The sequence below is a fragment of the Geotrypetes seraphini genome, chromosome 1 (assembly GCF_902459505.1).
Source record: "Geotrypetes seraphini chromosome 1, aGeoSer1.1, whole genome shotgun sequence".
Taxonomy (NCBI): Eukaryota; Metazoa; Chordata; class Amphibia; order Gymnophiona; family Dermophiidae; genus Geotrypetes; species Geotrypetes seraphini.
In genome coordinates, this window is record NC_047084.1 from 483,601,463 (window position 1) to 483,620,768 (window position 19,306).

Consider the following 19,306-nt stretch of genomic DNA (forward strand, 5'->3'; position numbering starts at 1 on the left):
CCAGGGCCGAAACATTCTTCAAAATGCGGTACTAGGTGGCCAACTTGTTCAGTTCAGGAGTCACCTGAAAAAATTTGGTATCCAGGGGACAACAGAGCCAAGCATCCCCCCATCTATGACCAAGGGATTGGTAGTAATGGTGGGCTTGAAGGTAAGCCCAGAAATGGGTTTGGGGCAGGTGCCATTGGAACTGTAGCTGGTCAAATGTAGGAAACTAGCCACTCCCCACATTGAGAAGATCCTGAAGTGATCTGCACCCTCTCTGCTCTCACTGCCAAAACCAAGAGTGACCCACTCCCGGGGGAAAATTAACATTACCATACAGCTGTAACAAGGGGGAAGTCGCCATTGTTTTCCCTTGTCGACGCCACCACCAGCGCCACGCACGTCACAAGGGTTGTAAAAATGCAAATTTATGCCCCCCTCCCGGGATCACCATCATCGGTGCATGAAGAAGGAACAGAACGGAGTGAGGGAAACACCAGGACTCCACCCATCCCCGAGGAGAGTGCTTATAACAACCCAACCAGCCTTCGTGAATAAATCAGAACAAAGCTACCACATTGTAGAGGCGAAGATCAGGAAGATTCAAGCCTCCCCGGGACTTATCCAAGGTTAAAGTGGCATAATTAATTCGGGCTCACTTATGACGCCAAATGAAAGAGGAAAGTATAGAGTGAAACATCCGCACATCCCTGTCCATGATCCAAAGAGGTACCATCTGCAACAGGTACAAGAGCTTAGGTAAGAGTACCAACTTAGTAAAAGCCACCCGACCACAGACTCCAAGCAGAAGTTCCCTCCATTTATCACACAAGCTCTTGATCGCATCCAGGTGGCGCCGCACATTATATTGGTACAGAAGCGTAAGATTGGGGCTTAAATAAACGCAAGGTATCGCATTGGCCCCCCAACTGGTGGTATCTCCAGGCCAGCATGCCAGGCCTCCAACTTAGTGGATCGCAACGGGAGAAGTTCAGATTTATCGCAGTTGACTCGTAGGCCAGAAACGTCCCTAAATGAGCGAACAATAGCCAGGGCTCGGCTTAAGACCTGCTGGGGACGGTCAAGATAAAGGAGAATATCATCAGCAAATAAATTGATACAACTCTCCTGTACCCCAGTTCGGATGCCCCGTATATCCGGGTCCATTTGGAGTTTAGCTGCTAAGGGTTCCATGGCTAACACAAAAAGCAGTGGGGATAGTGGACAGCCATGGCGCGTCCCCCTGCCCAGGTCAAAGGGGTCCGTAAACCGTCCATTCACTAAGAGTCGAGCCTGCAGCCAGATATATAAGCTAGAAATCCAATTGTGAATAGTGCCCTCCACACCAAACTGCTGTAAGACCCAGAAGAGATACTGCCAAGAAATGCTGTCAAATGCTTTTTTCATATCCAGGCCAACTATAGCCGATGTACCCTCCACTCCTCGTTGGGAATGGAGAGCCATCAAAGTGCAAGCAAGATTCATAGACGCTTATCGACCTGGTACAAACTCGACCTAATCCTTGTGTATCAAGGTTGCGGGTTGCGGCAGTTCGGTAGAAGAGTGATGGCATCGCGGTAGGGGAGATGAACCATCTCTCCTGCTGCGATGGTTAGGTTGCCGGGCCGCTGAACTGATGGCACCAGCGGCCATCAGCTCAGTGGCCCGTTTTTCGGCACTTAGACCTGGTTTTATTTCGTCTAAGTGAAACAGGTCTAAATGCCGACTAAATTGTTTTGGTTATACCAGTTGTACGACTAGGTGTAGGTCGGCCCACCTCCCGCCCACTGCCCGCCCTTTCCCCTCCTCTAAACACACCTCTTTTCTCTCTGTACGTTTAGAGGCAGGGGAAAGGCCTAAGTTGGTTTTAGGTACGTCTAAAAACCAGCTTTGGTTATGGGTACTTGGACGATCAGGCTTTTTCATCGTCCAAGTAGCCACTTAGGACACTTTTTAGACGTGGTTTTTTTTTTTTATTATGAGCCCCATAGAGATAGGCAGAACAAATTTACTTGATCCAATTGGTGCAGGGGCAGTCTGTAAGAATTTCCACAGTATCTGGATAGCGGCTGGCTCTGTTTGTATACGTGCTTTTGGATATCAGTTTATTTATTTTTTTGAAGCTCCAGTTTAATACCACATTATAACTTCTACTACTCATTTCTATAGCGCTACTAGACATACGCAGCTCTGTACATCAAAACATAGAAGAGACAGTTCCTGCTCAAAAGAGCTTACCATCTAGTCAAGATAGACAAACTGTTCAAGAAGGAGCATCAATACACTGTGCCCAGGTGGTGGAATTACAGAGGGAACGATAAGACAGATATTGGTGCTTAGCAGGTGAGTTGGAGTTTGGAATTGAAAGTGGCTTCAAAAAAATAGGCTTTGAGTCTGGATTTGAATGCTGCCAGATACGGGACACATACAGTACAAACATTGGACAGTACACGATAAACAGAGAGGGTTTTTTTTAAAACAAAAGTAACAGTGAAGGCAGTGCGTTGTCAAATAGTATCGAACAAAGATGTACCTGGTCTTGAAACTGAATTTAATGAAGAGAAATATTTTATAGGGTTTGTGTACATAGGACGGTCTTGAAAATATGATCCTGTAAAAAAAAAAAAAAAAAAAGACATGTAAGTTCAAAAATATAATGAGACACCAGTATAATGCACAAGATTTTACTGCATGAACACAATCCTGATGTGGCCACTTTCTGGCAGATGGTGGTGTAGTTTCTAAAAACCAAACCAAACAACTTACACTTTTAATCCAATTATAAATTGATAAAATAAAAACCATACTGAAGAAAACCATGTAAAAGACATATAATTTCGAGAATGACTGACAACTTTCAAATGTAAAAGGTGTTGCATTAATAAATTTATCACATAATTTACTTTGTAACTCAACATTTTTTATCAGACTTATGCCAAAATGTGGCTGCATTGGGACTGTGTTTGCTCAATAACATTTTATGTGTGGTACTGGTGTTTCATCGCCATTCTTCTACCGTCTTGCTGACCACTGATCGTCTACCTTTGCCTCTGGTTTGGAACAAAGAAATGACATTCAACATTACATTGCAAAATGTGTCAGACTAACAAAACTACAACCCAGAGTTCTCTTTCAATCTCAGCATCTACCGGAAGGTAAACAAATTCAATCCAGCTAAGTTAACCAGATACTAATAGAAACTTATGCTAGTCAATTACAAGGGAATTCTATATATGGCACCTAATGTTACAAGCTATTTCTGTGCCAATTTTTCAGTGCAGATAAACATTATAATGGAAGCATGGCATTAAAATGGGCCAAAAATGGCAGATGTACATGGAACTGCTCTTGCACGCCTAAGTGTTTCTGTGCAGATCTGAAAAGGAGACACAAGGATAGGAGTGATGTGGGCAGTTAAGGGGCAGTGGCATAGGGAGGGCAGGAGGTACCTGGGGCTTTGCCACCCACCTGAGCTCTCCTCTCCTCCCCCTGCTCCTTCCATGCCAAACCCCCCCCCCCCCACGCCACTCTTGCTCCCTTCCTTCTCACCCCTTTACCTTTTTACATCTTTGCCAGCATGAGCAGCTTCTCCGGCCTGCTGCTCAGCTGGTATTGGCTTTCCCTCTGGTCTTGCAACCTGGAAGAGGGAGCCAGGCTGGCACGAGTAGAAGGCTAGAGTAGTTGCTCATGCTAGTGAATATTTTAAATAGGTACGGGGAGTGGGCAAAGAAGGGCATGAGTGTGGAGTGGGGGGCACAGAGTTGCTGGTGCCCCCACAAAGATGGCGCCGGGAAGGGATCTAAGGCCCTAATTAGCCTGGGTGCCTACGTTCCCTTCTGTGGGAATGGATCTAGGCGTCTGGGCCAATCAGGACATAGGCCCCTCCCTGGTGCATCCCAGGATGCACCGGGAAGGGGAAGGCCTGTCAATGCGACATGTCAATGCGGATCCTAATGTAATTGTTGTGAACCGCCTAGAACTCGATGGGCATGGCGGTATATAAGAATAAAATTATTTATTTATTATTTATTTATTGTGAAGAGGTGGGCTTGCCGGTTGGAGGGTGTAGGCAACCCTCTGACTAGCTTTACTACATAGGGTATGGGGGGTTTTGGGTGGGGGGTTGGTGCTTGGGAGGTGTCAGGGTGGGGGGTTCAGGAGTATCAGCAGTTGTGGGGTCATGGGTTCTTGGGGCTTGGGGTTTGGGGAGGTGACGGAGTGGTGGGTTCAGGACATCGGCGGTTGGTCATGGGGGGTGGGTCATGGGTTCAGGAGGGTCTGCAAAGAGGAGGGAGCAGCTATCCCTCCTGCCTATTGCAGTTGGGGGGTGCTTCGCGGGTTCCAGCAGGAGGGAGTGGGCATCACGGCTATTTATAAATGATCTGGAAATTGGAACGATGAGTGAGGTGATTAAATTTGCAGATGACACTAAACTGTTCAAAGTTGTTAAAACAAACGTGGGTTGTGAAAAATTACAGGCGGACCTTAGGAAATTGAAAGACTGGGCATCCAAATGGCAGATGAAATTTAATGTGGACAAATGCAAAGTGATGCACATTGGGAAGAATAACCTGAATCACAGTTACCGGATGCTAGGGTCCACCTTGGGGATTAGCACCCAAGAAAAGGATCTGGGTGTCATCGTAGACAATTGCATTACATTAGTGATTTCTATTCCACCAATACCTTGCAGTTCAAGGCGGATTACAAAATAAGTTATTTGGCCATATCCAGAGGAATTGAAGAGTAGAGCGAGTTGCTTCAGCGAATTGAGATGAGTCTTGCAGTGGCATCGTCCAAAAAAGCAAATAGGATGCTAGGAATTATTAAAAAAGGGATGATTAACAAGACTAAGAATGTTATAATGCCCCTGTATCGCTCCTTGGTGCGACCTCATCTGGAGTATTGCGTTCAATTCTGGTCTCCTTATCTCAAGAAAGATATAGTGGCGCTAGAAAAGGTTCAAAGAAGAGCTACCAAGATGGTAAAGGGGATGGAGTTCCTCTCGAATGAGGAAAGATTAAAATGGTTAGGGCTCTTCAACTTGGAAAAGAGACGGCTGAGGGGAGATATGATTGAAGTCTACAAAATCCTGAGTGGAGTAGAACGGGTACAAGTGGATCGATTTTTCACTCTGTCAAAAATTACAAAGACTAGGGGACACTCAATGAAGTTACAGGGAAATACTTTTAAAACCTAAAAAGCCAGGCGACTATTGTTCAATCCATTTTTATTTTTTTCAACTATGATCTTGTTAAAGCTCATAACTGAAGCCAATTTACTACTTATAGAATTTGCCTCTTTGTGCATCAAAGGGCCTGGATCTGGGTGTCTATTTTATAAAGATACGTAGCAGGTTATGCTGTCTTTATAAAACATAAAAAAAACAGGGTAGAAAATGAACCACAAAACAATAATAATAATAACTTTATTTTTCTATACCGCCATAGTCAGATGACTTCTAGGCGGTTCACATCGAAAGAAGGCTGGACATTCAGCGAATTACAAATGTGTGAGGGGAATGTTGCAGGGGTTGAGAGGGGAGGGGATGTGAGAGGGGGTTGGGATTGCCTGAGAGATTGTCTCGAGTTTGTAGGGGAAAAAATGCATAGAGCGAAGGTCGGTCTGTTTAGGTGATGAATTTGTCAAACAGAGTGGTTTTGATTGATTTTCGGAATGCGTTGTAGGTCTGTCTGGTTTTATTTATGTAGTTTCCCAGCCAGGATTGTTCTCTGTTAGTTGTAGTATAGAAGTATAGAAGCAAAAACAAAACAACTGTGGCTAAATTAAAAAAAAAAAAAATATCACACCTTACTTTCAAAAAGCATTGAACATTATATAACATCACTTCAAAAATACATCATATTTTCAAACGGTGTGGAGGAAAAGACCTCATACACCCAAGCAGTTGTTCAACTTTTTGATACTGGAACTGATAACATTACTAGAATAATGGACTGTGGGTACGTAATCATTGGTCAGAAAGACCTCCATCCAATCCAATCCTTTGTTTTATATACTGGGTCTTTCCCTGAAGGGGGCTCGGTCCGGTTCACAAAATTAGCCCAAAAGGGTAGGAGAAAACAATAATTAAACAGGAGTACAACTATTACAATCCATTATTCATCAGTTAAGAATTTCTTGAACAAATACGTCTTCAAAGTTTTTCTGAAACAAATCAAAGAGGAAAGGGATCTAATTTCTGGAGGAAGGTCATTCCAGATTTTTACCAAGGCATTTGCCAGAGAGTGGGAGAGCCTTCCTAAAGTTCGAATACCCAGTGGCGTACCAAGAGGGGGGCGGGGGGACGGTCCGCCCCGGGTGCCAGCCCTGAGAGGGTGTTCCCGGCCTTGCCGCTCAGTCCCCCCCCCCACGCCCGAAGGACCGCTCGCCCCATTGACCTTCCAGCATACCTATGAAGCAGCCCGCAGCAGGATCGTGACGTCAGCAATCCCTGAGCTGCTTGGGCGCTGCTTCCTGCGCCGCGGTCCCGCCCCTCCTCTGACGTCAGAGGAGGGGGCGGGACCGCGGCGCAGGAAGCAGCGCAGGGATAGCTAACGTCGCGATCCTGCTGCGGCTGCTTCATAGGTAGTGCGGGGAGGCCAGGGGGCGAACGGTCCTTCGGGGTGGGTCGGGGCATCAGGCCTTCAGGGTGGGGCGGGCGGGCAGGCAGGCAGGCAGGCTTTCAAGGGGGAGGGGGGTGACAGGCAGGCAGGCCTTCAAGGGGGGGTGCAGGCCTTCGGGGTGGGTGCAGGCCTTCAAGGGGGGGACAGGCAGGCAGGCCTTCAAGGGGGGGACAGGCCTACAAGGGGGGGGACAGGCCTACAAGGGGGGGGGACAGGCCTTCAAGGGGGGGGGGACAGGCCTTCGGGGGGGGTGCAGGCCTTCGGGGGGGTGCAGGCCTTCGGGGGGGGGGTGCTGACCTTCAAGGGGGTGCAGGCCTTCAAGGGGGTGCAGGCCTTCAAGGGGGGGACAGGCAGGCAGGCCTTCAAGGGGGACAGGCCTACAAGGGGGGGGACAGGCCTACAAGGGGGGGACAGGCCTTCAAGGGGGGACAAGCCTACAGGGAGGGTGCAGGCCTTTGGGGGGGGGTGCAGACCTTCAAGGGGGTGCAGGCCTTCAAGGGGGGGACAGGCCTTCAAGGTGGGGACAGGCAGGCAGGCCTTCAAGTGGGGGGACAGGCCTTCGGGGGGGTGCAGACCTTCAAGGGGGTGCAGACCTTCAAGGGGGTGCAGGCCTTCAAGGGAGGGGACAGGCCTTCAAGGGGGGGACAGGCAGGCAGGACTTCAAGGGGGGGGACAGGCCTACAAGGGGGTGGGACAGGCCTACAAGGGGGTGGGACAGGCCTTCAAGGTGGGGACAGGCCTTCAAGGGGGGACAGGCCTTTGGGGGGGTGCTAACCTTCAAGGGGGTGCAGGCCTTCAAGGGGGGGACAGGCCTTCAAGGGGGGACAGGCAGGCAGGCCTTCAAGGGTGGTCAGGCCTTCAAGGGGGGGGGGACAGGCCTTCGGGGGGGTGCAGACCTTCAAGGGGGGGGACAGGCCTTCAAGGGGGGGACAGGCCTATAAGGGGGGGACAGGCCTTCAAGGGGGGACAGGCAGTCCTTTAAGGGGGGACAGGCAGACCTTTAAGGGGGGACCCTGGTTTAGAAGTACACAGAGGGAAGGGGGTGTTCAAAGAGACGTGCATATGCCAAACTTTGGGGGGGGGAAAGAAATAATGGGTCTGAAAATAGAGGAGAGGGAGAGAGATGATGGACCATGGGATTTAGGGAGGGAAGGAACAGAAAGGGAGAGAAATTGGACACAAGGGATGGTGTGGAGGAGGGATAGAGATACTGGATAGAAGGGTAATTGGGAAAAGAAAGGGAGAGATGGTGGACTCTGGGGTGGTGGGGAAAGAGGGAGAGATGCCGGATGAAAGGGTAGTTAAGAAAAGGTGGATCTGTGGAGGGAGATGAAAAAAGGAAAGATACCAGACTTCCTGGGGAGGGAAGGGAAATGGAAAGGGAGGACAGAGTTGGCAGATGGATGGTTAGCATGCAGAAAGAAGAAAGAAGGAGACCCTGGCAAGCAAGTTATCGGAAGAAAACCAGAGCCTTGGACCAACAAGATTTGAAATATAACCAGACAACAAAAGGTAGAAAAATTAATTTTATTTTCTGTTTTGTGATTATAATATGTCAGATTTGAAATGTGTATCCTGCCAGAGCTGGTGTTGGACTGCAAACGTGAGCTAGGATTTAACAGAGAGAGGAAAAGTCCTTTTTGTTTCTTTATTTTATTTACACCATAGCGCCAGTGTGGTTAGGAGAAGCCAAAGGGGGTGAAAAAGCTATAAAACCCACCAGGAGTTTTGAAAAAAATCACTCAACTGGGCAGGAAAATCGAATTGAAAAACCAATTCAATAGGCTGAATCGAATCAAAATTTTTTTTTCCTGAATCTGGCAGCATTATTTTGCGCTACTGTCTTAGACTTTAGGACCTGGGATTGGGGAGAGATGGCATCCTCAGTACTTTATAATGCAAGTGAAACGAGGATTTGGTCAGACTTTTGAAGGGTCTGCCGAAAAAAAATATTGTATAGGCCGGGGACATGAGACAGCAGGAAATGGGAACTTTTCTTCCTTCTATTTTTGTGAATGGAAAGGCTGAGGATGTCAGAGAGTTCAGTTAAAATATGTGCTTTATAAGAAAATATAATAATGTGTTTTATAAAGTTTATAGCATAGCTGGCCTACCCAGTGAGGTGTTCCTAGTAGTGGTGGTGGCAGCGTGTCAATGTGTTGAGAGAAAGAGGTGGTCTGGGAAATTCTGCTGAGCAAACTCCGGGCCCATTTCCACCCCCCAGTTAGTCCACTCCACTCAACTGGTTCACACACTGAGTGGGTCTTTGGGTGTTGTTTTGGAATCTCTTCCAGTGGTTTATCAGTATCTCCTTCTGGTCCAAGGAAGGAAACTTTGTTATCCTTAGCATTGACCTACAGAATATGTTTGTACAGCACTGCTTGTGTGGCATTAGGCTATGTAGTGATCGAAAGAAATAAACAGACCTTTGCACATTTTTGCACTATATGGTGGGTGTATGAGGAGATTCACATTTCCTGCACAGCTAAGTCCATGTGAAGTTACCTTGTGCTGTATTTGACATCTAGCAAGGTCTCTGTTTGAAAGGAAAGATCTAAACTTAAAAATGAAATGGCCAGAAGTTATGGTAAAAGCAGATAGTGTAGCTGGTTTTAAGAAAGATTTGGACAAATTTCTGGAGGAAAAGTCCATAATCTGTTATTAAGACATGGGGGAAGTGTCTTCTTGCCCTGGATTGGTAGCATGGAATGTTGCTACTCTTTGGGTTTTGACTAGTTATTAGTGTCCTGGATTGGCTACCATGAGAATGGGCTACTGGGCATGATGGACCATTGGTCTGACCCAGTTAGGCTATTCTTATGTTATGTTCTCATCTGTAGGGGCCTTTGTTTTCACTTTTTATTTTAATGTATTTTTTTTTCTGGGAACTTATCAATGTTTTTTTTATAATGGAAGAGAATTAATGTGTGTGGGATGAGGGGGTAACTAATTTCTTCAGCTAAATAATTCAATCCACCTCAAACAGACATAGGAGAACTCACGCACCATTCACACACCCTCCAACCAAAAACGTCAAAAGAAAAAAACTGTTCGACAACCTCCTAGCCATTCGAGCTGCAACACTCGATCCCCAACTCTACAACCAATTGACATCGACCATAGACTGAACCTTCAAAAAAAAAATAAAAACCTTTCTATTCAAAAAACACATAAAACCGAACTAACACAATCAGAACTGTCCCAAACATCACCTGCAACTACTCCATATGTACTTCTGATGTCATGACAATTCAGACATAATTTATGTTATGTTATGTTTGGAATATAAGAAAATTTTCACTGCCTGCTCTATTCTGACCATTTATTACGTTTCATGGTCATTACAAAAAATATTTTTTTCCATGGGGGGGGGGGATCAAAAAATGATGGGCCCCGGGTGCCACATACCCTAGGTATGCCACTGCGAATACCCTTAATAGACAGAAATGCTAATTTAAATTTATGTATTCCTCTAGTAGAGAAGGAGTGTTGCGAATTGAAGAAAAGTGTAAGTAATGGGGAAAACAATCCTATATAGAATTTTAAATACCACACTAGCACACTTAAACTGGACCCTCCAATACACCAGAAGCCAGTGTAACGCCCTTAGCAATGGAGTGAAATGATCACATCTTCTCTTACCAAAAATTAATTTGGCAGCTGTATTCTGAATAAGCTACAATCTCTTTAAATTGCCCTTACTTAAACTGATGTAAAGAGAATTTACATAATCCAGATGAGCAAATATAATAGCCTTTCAATGACATGTTCTATGTCTCCACAACCCATTACTATAGCAGTGTTATCAGTTCCACTAGAGAACAGCTGAATAACTTCTTAGGTGTTTGAGGTCTTTTCCTCTACTTAGTTTGCATTTTTTAAATGATATTATATGATGTTCAGTGCTTTTTGAAAGTAAGATGCGTGATTTTTTTTATACAGCTACAGTTTTTATACAGCATATAGCTACAGTTGTGTTGTTTTTGTCTTTATAAAACAGACAGCCTTTTAGAATTCTCCCATAGACATTCTCATATAAAATCAGGCACTAAGATGGTAAGCTTCAAACCCCTTTAGAGAGGCAAGCATGTGCAGCCCATAAAAAGCCTGTTAGAAATTCATTTTCCCAACCCCAGCATACTGTAGTTAAAAATACATTCTGTGTGTGAATAGCTTGCATGCTTTTACCCATGCAGGGTGGGGGGGAGGGACCTTGATCGAAACCAGGATCTTGGGTTTCTGCCAAAACAGAATTTGCGACCTAAACTGGCTGTTTGGTTTTGGTAGAAGCTGAAAAAAAAATGAAACCGGTTCCCCTGACCTGAACCCCAACCCAGCGGCAGCCTCCTCCTGGGCCTACTTTTTCACTGGTGGGTAGTGGGGGCAGAAGCATCTTTACTCACTCCTGTGCACTGGTGGCTCCAGGTGGAAATGGCTTCCTGTGAAATTACCTTAAGAGATCCTGTCAGCCATTTTGAGACTGGAACCAGCATGGGCAAGAGCAGGTGGGGGGAGTTTTGGTTCAGCCGAAAATGCATTTTGGCTGAAATCTGAACCAGAATTTCAGGCCAGTTTCAGTGCCATATCTGAAATTGAAACTAAAATTTGGTTGGCCTCTGGGAGAGAATAGAAATGGGATTTGGTGAGGAAGAAAAAGACATGGATGGTATCATTTTTGACATGTTACAATTAGTAATTTGAGCTGGATTCAGGAAATTTATTTAATTTTCTCTACTGTTCTCTCAAGGGAGCTCAGAATGGTTTACATGAATTTATTCAGGTACTCAAGCATTTTTCCCTGTCTGTCCTGGTGGGCTCACAATCTATCTAATGTACCTGGGGCAATGGGGGTGGGGTGACTTGCCCAGGGTCACAAGGAGTAGTGTGGGTTTAAACCCACAACCTCAGGGTGTGGAGATTTTAACCACTGCACCACACTCTCCTTACACTGGCACTCGGAAATATCAATGCATAGTGCTATTCTATGAGGGGCCGCTGAAAAGTTCTCAGCCCAACCAACCAAGTTGGGGCAGTCCCCATTAAGGACTATACACTTAGTCCGGTGATTTCCCACTTTTTTTGTTCTGTATTTTACTGACGGAATGAAAAAAAAAAAGTGGTAAATCGCCGGACTAAGTGTATAGCCCTTGATGGAGACTGCCTCAACTTGGTTGGTTGGGCTGAGAACTTTTCAGTGGCCCCTCGTATAAAGGCCACTCTGGGATGAACACCCTACATAGAGTAGTGCCTAGCGGGGATTCCTGTGCCCAACTTAGATGTGAGGGTTTATGCCAGCTAAAACCTAGTGTAAATCCTGGTACATGTTGGGTTTCTCCAGGTTTCTATAACACTTGGCACATCTGTTGAGAAAGCCCCTGACTCACACATGCCCCTCCCGTGGCCACATCCCCTTTTGGGTTGCACGCTATGGGATTTGGGTACCCAGGAATATACAATAATGCAGAGCTGGATGCATGCACAGCTCCCTAATTGGTGCTAATTAATATCAATAATTGATTGTTAACATTCGATTACTGATGTTAATTGACTTGTTTGTTTTGTTTTGTTTTTTCAATTATATTTATTAGCAATTGCAAAAGGGACATACAACCAAAGGGGGATCAAATAGGAACAGTGCAAAACAATCAAGCAAGAAGTAGAACATGCCAACAATAAGACAGAGAACTCTTAGTCAGATGCCTATCACAATTGACATTTTAAGTAAGAAAAAACTCCCATCCATATACACCCAAACCATAGTCAACCATCCTTAAGCCACAACAAACAATCACCAGGTACTTAGTCACTCATACCCCCATGCAACCATGTATCTACCTAGGGAAGAAGAAATGGCACCAGCCCCGGAAAGGAGTCAGTGCATAGGAGCTGCAGCAGCATCCACCTTGCCAGAAACAGGAGCAAAGCCTTCCGCCAAAGAGCTAGGTAACACCAGTGTGCTAGGTGCCCTGACTGAAGAGTACGCTGTACTTCATAGCGGCCCACTTCAGCCAAGCGAGCAAGCCACAGCGGGAAAGAGGCCACCGTGTCAGCCACCCAATGTTGCAAAAGAAGCTTTTTCGCCACCAAGATAGCCATGTAGAGAACTTTCCGCTGATGCAACGTGAGTCCCACCTCAAGTGAGCCACGCTGATCCCCTAGCAGCAATAAACCATAATCCCAGGGCACAGCGCGTTGAACAAGGCGCTCCAAAAATGTAAGTACTTGCAGCCATAGTTCGGAGGCAGGACATTAAAAAAAAATGGTGGGTGAGGGTACCCAAACAGCGGTGACATGTAGTACAACCCCCCCCCCTCCCACAGGCCTATATGTGCCCCCTGCACCCTGGAGATATAAGCTCAGTGCAGTATTTTAAACTGCATCTCCCGAAAATCCATGGAGCACCACAGGGCGTGTACAGGGCAAAAAGATCAAGAAAGGTCTTCCGATCATAGATGATATCAAGGTCTGATTGCCACTGGGAAGCCAATCTATCAATGGAGCCCAGGGCCAAAACATTCTTCAAAATGCGGTACTAGGTGGCCAACTTGTTCAGTTCAGGAGTCACCTGAAAAAATTTGGTATCCAGGGGACAACAGAGCCAAGCATCCCCCCATCTATGACCAAGGGATTGGTAGTAATGGCGGGCTTGAAGGTAAGCCCAGAAATGGGTTTGGGGCAGGTGCCATTGGAACTGTAGCTGGTCAAATGTAGGAAACTAGCCACCCCCCACATTGAGAAGATCCTGAAGTGATCTGCACCCTCTCTGCTCTCACTGCCAAAACCAAGAGTGACCCACTCCCGGGGGAAAATTAACATTACCATACAGCTGTAACAAGGGGGAAGTCGCCATTGTTTTCCCTTGTCGACGCCACCACCAGCGCCACGCACGTCACAAGGGTTGTAAAAATGCAAATTTAGGATCACCATCATCGGTGCATGAAGAAGGAACAGAACGGAGTGAGGGAAACACCAGGACTCCACCCATCCCCGAGGAGAGTGCTTATAACAACCCAACCAGCCTTCGTGAATAAATCAGAACAAAGCTACCACATTGTAGAGGCGAAGATCAGGAAGATTCAAGCCTCCCCGGGACTTATCCAAGGTTAAAGTGGCATAATTAATTCGGGCTCACTTATGACGCCAAATGAAAGAGGAAAGTGTAGAGTGAAACATCCGCACATCCCTGTCCATGATCCAAAGAGGTACCATCTGCAACAGGTACAAGAGCTTAGGTAAGAGTACCAACTTAGTAAAAGCCACCCGACCACAGACTCCAAGTGGAAGTTCCCTCCATTTATCACACAAGCTCTTGATCGCATCCAGGTGGTGCTGCACATTATATTGGTACAGAAGCGTAAGATTGGGGCTTAAATAAACGCAAGGTATCGCATTGGCCCCCCAACTGGTGGTATCTCCAGGCCAGCATGCCAGGCCTCCAACTTAGTGGATCGCAACGGGAGAAGTTCAGATTTATCGCAGTTGACTCGTAGGCCAGAAACGTCCCTAAATGAGCGAACAATAGCCAGGGCTCGGCTCAAGACCTGCTGGGGACGGTCAAGATAAAGGAGAATATCATCAGCAAATAAATTGATACAACTCTCCTGTACCCCAGTTCGGATGCCCCGTATATCCGGGTCCATTTGGAGTTTAGCTGCTAAGGGTTCCATGGCTAACACAAAAAGCAGTGGGGATAGTGGACAGCCATGGCGCGTCCCCCTGCCCAGGTCAAAGGGGTCCGTAAACCGTCCATTCACTAAGAGTCGAGCCTGCAGCCAGATATATAAGCTAGAAATCCAATTGTGAATAGTGCCCTCCTCACCAAACTGCTGTAAGACCCAGAAGAGATACTGCCAAGAAATGCTGTCAAATGCTTTTTTCATATCCAGGCCAACTATAGCCGATGTACCCTCCACTCCTCGTTGGGAATGGAGAGCCATCAAAGTGCAAGCAAGATTCATAGACGCTTATCGACCTGGTACAAACTCGACCTAATCCTTGGTATCAAGAGAGGCAGAAATACGTTCAGTCAAGCCGCCAAAATGGCGGCAAACAACATAGCATCTTGATTAAGAAGCGAGATGGGGCGATAGGACCCCACCAGAACAGGGTCCTTGCTGGGTTTAGGCAGAAGAACCACGTGGACAAGATTGGGAGTCCCAAGGCCCCACGTCACGGTCAATGCATTAAATGTCCCCGCCAACACGGGGGATATCTGGTTTGTCAGGATCTTGTAGTACTCAGATCCAAACCCGTTGCAGCCCGGAGCTTTAGTGAGTTTTAACCGCTTGATACCCAGCTGCACTTCCCCAGGGCTAATAGGCATATTGACCAGTCGTCAGCTTAGGAAGCATCAGAAGGCATCTCTATCCGAATCCAAAAAGGGTTGGCGAGCGTAAAGGGACTCATAGAAATGTACGAATTGCTGCCGAATCTGCCTCTCTTGAGTGTAACGAGTGCCCTGCTTGTCCTGAATAGACAGTATGACCTGATGTTTTCTGGGAGGCTGCACCAGATTAGCTAGCAGTCTTCCCATTTTCCCGCCCCGAGTATACAATTTATACCTTTGAAAATAAATATCTCGAGCAGCCCTCTGCATTAATAAGGCATCAATCTGCCGCCTAATGGCAGCAAGTGGAGTTTACCTTCTGCAGAGAGGGAAGCACAGTGCCTCGCTCGCAATTGGTGGAGTTCCTCTGATAGAGCCAATAAATCCGCATCCTGTTTCTTCCGCTTACGAGAAAGATAAGCTATAATGAACCCACGGAAAAACGCCTTGAAGGCCTCCCAGAAGGTCACCGGGTCAACATCCTCAGTATTATTATGATGGCTGTAATCCAACCACTGTTCTCGAAGGTACTTATGGAACTTGAGATCTCTGTATAGGTAGCACGGAAATTTCCAGTGGTGCTCCTGCACATCCGATGTAATTAGAATTTCCATGACGGGGATCAGACAAAGGAACCTCCTCCATGGTGATCTTTGCCATCTTGAGGAGCAGAGAGGGCGAGGCCAACAAGTAATCTAACCGGGCATAAACATTGTGTGGGTGAGAATAAAATGTATAGGTATGTTCCGTGGGATGTAGGATCCTCCACATGTCCAAAAGATGCAAGTGGCTAAGCAAAATATTTACCCCCTTGGCTCCATGGTCTCCCACCCCTGCCTTCGCCGGGCTGCAGTCTAGAACAGGATCCGCTGTAATATTGAAGTCTCCACCCACAATTGGTTGGTAGTCAGGGTACATAGCTATCTTGGCAAGCAAAGCTGAAAAAAAAATTATGATTATACACATTAGGAGCATACAAATTACAGAGTAACCATTTTTGTCCCCACAATTCCCCAAGTGCTAAGACATATCTGCCCTCCTGATCCTGGATGACCTTATGGAGTTGGAAAGGCAATTGTTTATGAATCAGTATGGCAACTCCTTTTTCTGGTACCAAAAGAAGAGAAACAGACCTCACCCACCCAGTCACTTCGGAGCTTAAGGTGTTCAATAGCAGAAAGATGAGTTTCTTGCACAAAGGCAATATCCATCTTTCTCTTCCGGAACCAGGTTAGGATCTTCTTCCTCTTGATGGGGGAATGAATCCCATTCACATTCAAAGTAGCTATGGTCAACTTAGTCATTCACAGAAATGCCCTCAGATATAGAAGCAGAGAACAAAACTTCCCATATGCAAAGGTGGCCCCCCCAGCCAGGCCCTCCAGCATAGATAATGGGTCCCAAGGTCCAAATCAGCATTTCCAGGCAGCACACAAATAGCCAGAGTTGCTCCAAGGTAAATATTAGAACAGCTCACACACTCCCCCATCCCCCTGCAGACATCCGCCAACCATACCAACACCCATACACACCAGCCATACCCCTCACACACAACCCGAATCGCATCCCCCTCCCACCCCTCCTCCACCCCCTCCTCCAGGGAAAGCTACCCCCAAAGGCCCTCCCAAAAACCCAGACCCATACAAAGGAGAAAAAAACCCAAAAGAAACTGCACTCCCAAAAAAAGGAGCAAGCTAGAACTCGGGGCTTAGCCCCCGCAAACCCACAGTCTCGCTGAGAAGAAGGGACCACTACAATAATAGATGCTAGAGTCTCCCTGGCCAACAGCAAACTGGCAGGCCAGAGGATGCCCAGTCCAAGATAGATCCGGAGCCTTCCAGGCCAGGGACACTCTCCAAGTAGGCCTCGGCAGGCTCCCAGCAAGGGTTGAAAGAGCCCAGAAACTGCAGAGTGGACAGCTGGCCACCAAAGCCCAAGTGAAGCCCAGCATGCCGATTCCCGCAACAAACCTGGAGGATGGTAGCCGCCAACGGGCGACACAAGGCAGAGGTCTCGCTCAGTCCAGTAAGTGCCAACGATCAAGCAAAATCAGTCAGCGCTCGATAAGGACAGGACCAGGCCTTGAGGTCAATAAGCCGGGTCCCCTGCAGGCTCACCACCCCCAGCCAGCACCGGCAGGGAGTCCAGATAGCGTTGTGCTGCTGCTTTATCCGCAAAGGTCTGGGCCTTCCCCTCTCGCCAGACACGAAGAGACGCCGGGTAGACCAGCGCGAAGCACACTCCCTGGCGGTGGAGCGATGTACATATAGGCACCATTTCCCTCGAGGCCACCTTGAGGGAATAATCATTAAAAAGTAACAGCTTTTTACCCTCATGGGCTAGGTGATCAAGTTTTTGATAAGCCTGTAGTAGGAGCTCCTTCTCTTTCCAATTGATGTATTGGGCAATCGCTGTTCGGGATCTGTTATTTTCACCAGAGTGCAGCCCTATATGATGCGCCCGCTCACAGACAAATCTGATGTATCCAAATAATTGATATTAGTATAATAAGAACATAAGAATAGCCTTACTGGGTCAGACCAATGGTCCATCTACCCCAGTATCCTGTCTTCACGGTGGCCAATCCAGGTCACTACTACCTGGCAAAAACTAAAGAGTAGCAACATTCCAATCTACTGATCCAGGGCAAGCAGTGGCTTCCCCCATGTCTGTCTCAATAACAGACTATGGACTTTTCCTCCAGGAACTTATCCAAACCTTTATTAAAACCAGTTATGTTAACTTCTCTTTCCACATCCTCTGGCAATGTGTTCCAGAGCTTAACTATTCAATACATGAAAAATATTTCCTCCTATTGGTTTTAAAAGTATTTCCCTGCGTGCAAATAGCATACATGCATATTCATTGGGGAAATCCTGAAAACCCGAATGGATTCTGGCCCTTGAGGACCAGAGTTGCCCATATCTGAGATAGAGAGTGAGCCCACCAGGACAGACAGGGAAAAATGCTTGGATACATGAATGTAAACCACTTACTTAAGACTATAAATGGTCCATAAATAAAATAACCTGCTTTATGGTAGAATTACTCATCAGTAGCCCACGTTGATAACTTTCACCTCAAATGTCTCCAAATTTCATCCATTTAGATTTTATATCAAGGGTGCAAACCATCTGTTTCTTCTATCAACACAAAATGGATGAGGTTCTCAGTAAATCTAAAATAATTCTGCCTTACCTTTTGTTTTGTACTTTATGTAGTACTTCATGGTCACAGATTTTCTTATTGCTGCTGTCTGTCCCTTGTAGGCTGTTTTCTGGCTTCTGTGGCTTCTGGTAGCCATGCATATTTGACAGGACCATGGTTGGGCATGCTGAACATCCTGAGCTCGACGTCTTTGTTTGTTTGAACATAGATAGGAGTGTACGAAGCAAAACTCAAATGCTGAAGAAGATTGATTCTGCATGGCAGACATTCTTTGGGGTTTTTTTTTTTTATTCCTCGCAACCTGGAGAGAGAAATTAAACAAATTACCTTAGTTTGCATTACAAATATACAATACTTGAATTTCAAAATCTATCTCCCCCATAATCTTTTTAAATCCACTATAGCAATAATGCTCCACAGATTGTCAGAAGTTGCTGGGATGGTGCATTTTCAGTTATGCACCTAACTTTTGGTCTGTAACTGATAGTATTCTATAACCTGCTCAAGAGCGCACTAGGCACACCCTGACCCTCCCAGTCCATGCCCCCTTGGAATTGTGTGCTACGGATTTTGCATGGCCGATTTGTAAAATCTTGACTAACTGCTAGTCGGTGCCAGTTAGCTCAATTAACACCAATTATAGCCAACAACTGGTTGTGAATGCAGCTAGTTATTAAACTATCCCTTAGATTCTTTATATAGGGTGGTAATTTGGGCACTGATCTAAGATGTGAGCCCAATTAAACTAGCTTGCAAGCAAATTAGGGCTAGATTCACGAACCTGCCCAATCGGGACCGACCCATGCCCGATCCGGGCAGGTCCGATGGATTCTTGAAAGTTGAATATGCAGATGGGGGCGATCGTTGTTGTGCGATCCCTACGCATACACAAACCATCTGTAGTTGGTCTGCGCGTGCCTATCCGAGCTACAACATATTTTTAAACTTTTACCTTTTTTTAAATTAGTTTTTAGCCCAGCAAGCCAGTGGTTTTAACCCGCTTTAAACCCGCAGGTTAAATCCTGCTCATGTGCAACAACTGGGTAAGGATCTAGGAGAATATGTACAATTTAATGATACAGGAGACACCTCTCCAGAGACTCTTTGGGAATGCTTAAAAGTGGTACTGCGAGATAAAATTATTGCCTGGGGGACACATGTTAAGAGGGTACATATGCTTAAGATTGAGGATTTGCGAGAT

At 46.3% G+C, this 19,306-nt stretch overlaps 1 protein-coding gene across 1 annotated transcript in view; it reads right to left on the reverse strand.

The window, feature by feature from the left end:
- Positions 1–18,750, reverse strand: part of LOC117351078 — a 53,686-nt gene extending 34,936 nt beyond the window's left edge. Inside the window, exons 1-2 of the mRNA XM_033925798.1 lie at positions 18,136–18,750; positions 2,519–2,596 (exon numbers count right to left, since the gene is read on the reverse strand). Of these exons, the coding sequence (XP_033781689.1) occupies positions 2,519–2,596; positions 18,136–18,373 (316 nt within the window). The 5' untranslated portion in view covers positions 18,374–18,750. The remainder of the gene's footprint in view (positions 1–2,518; positions 2,597–18,135) is intronic.
- Positions 18,751–19,306: the final 556 nt, after the last annotated feature.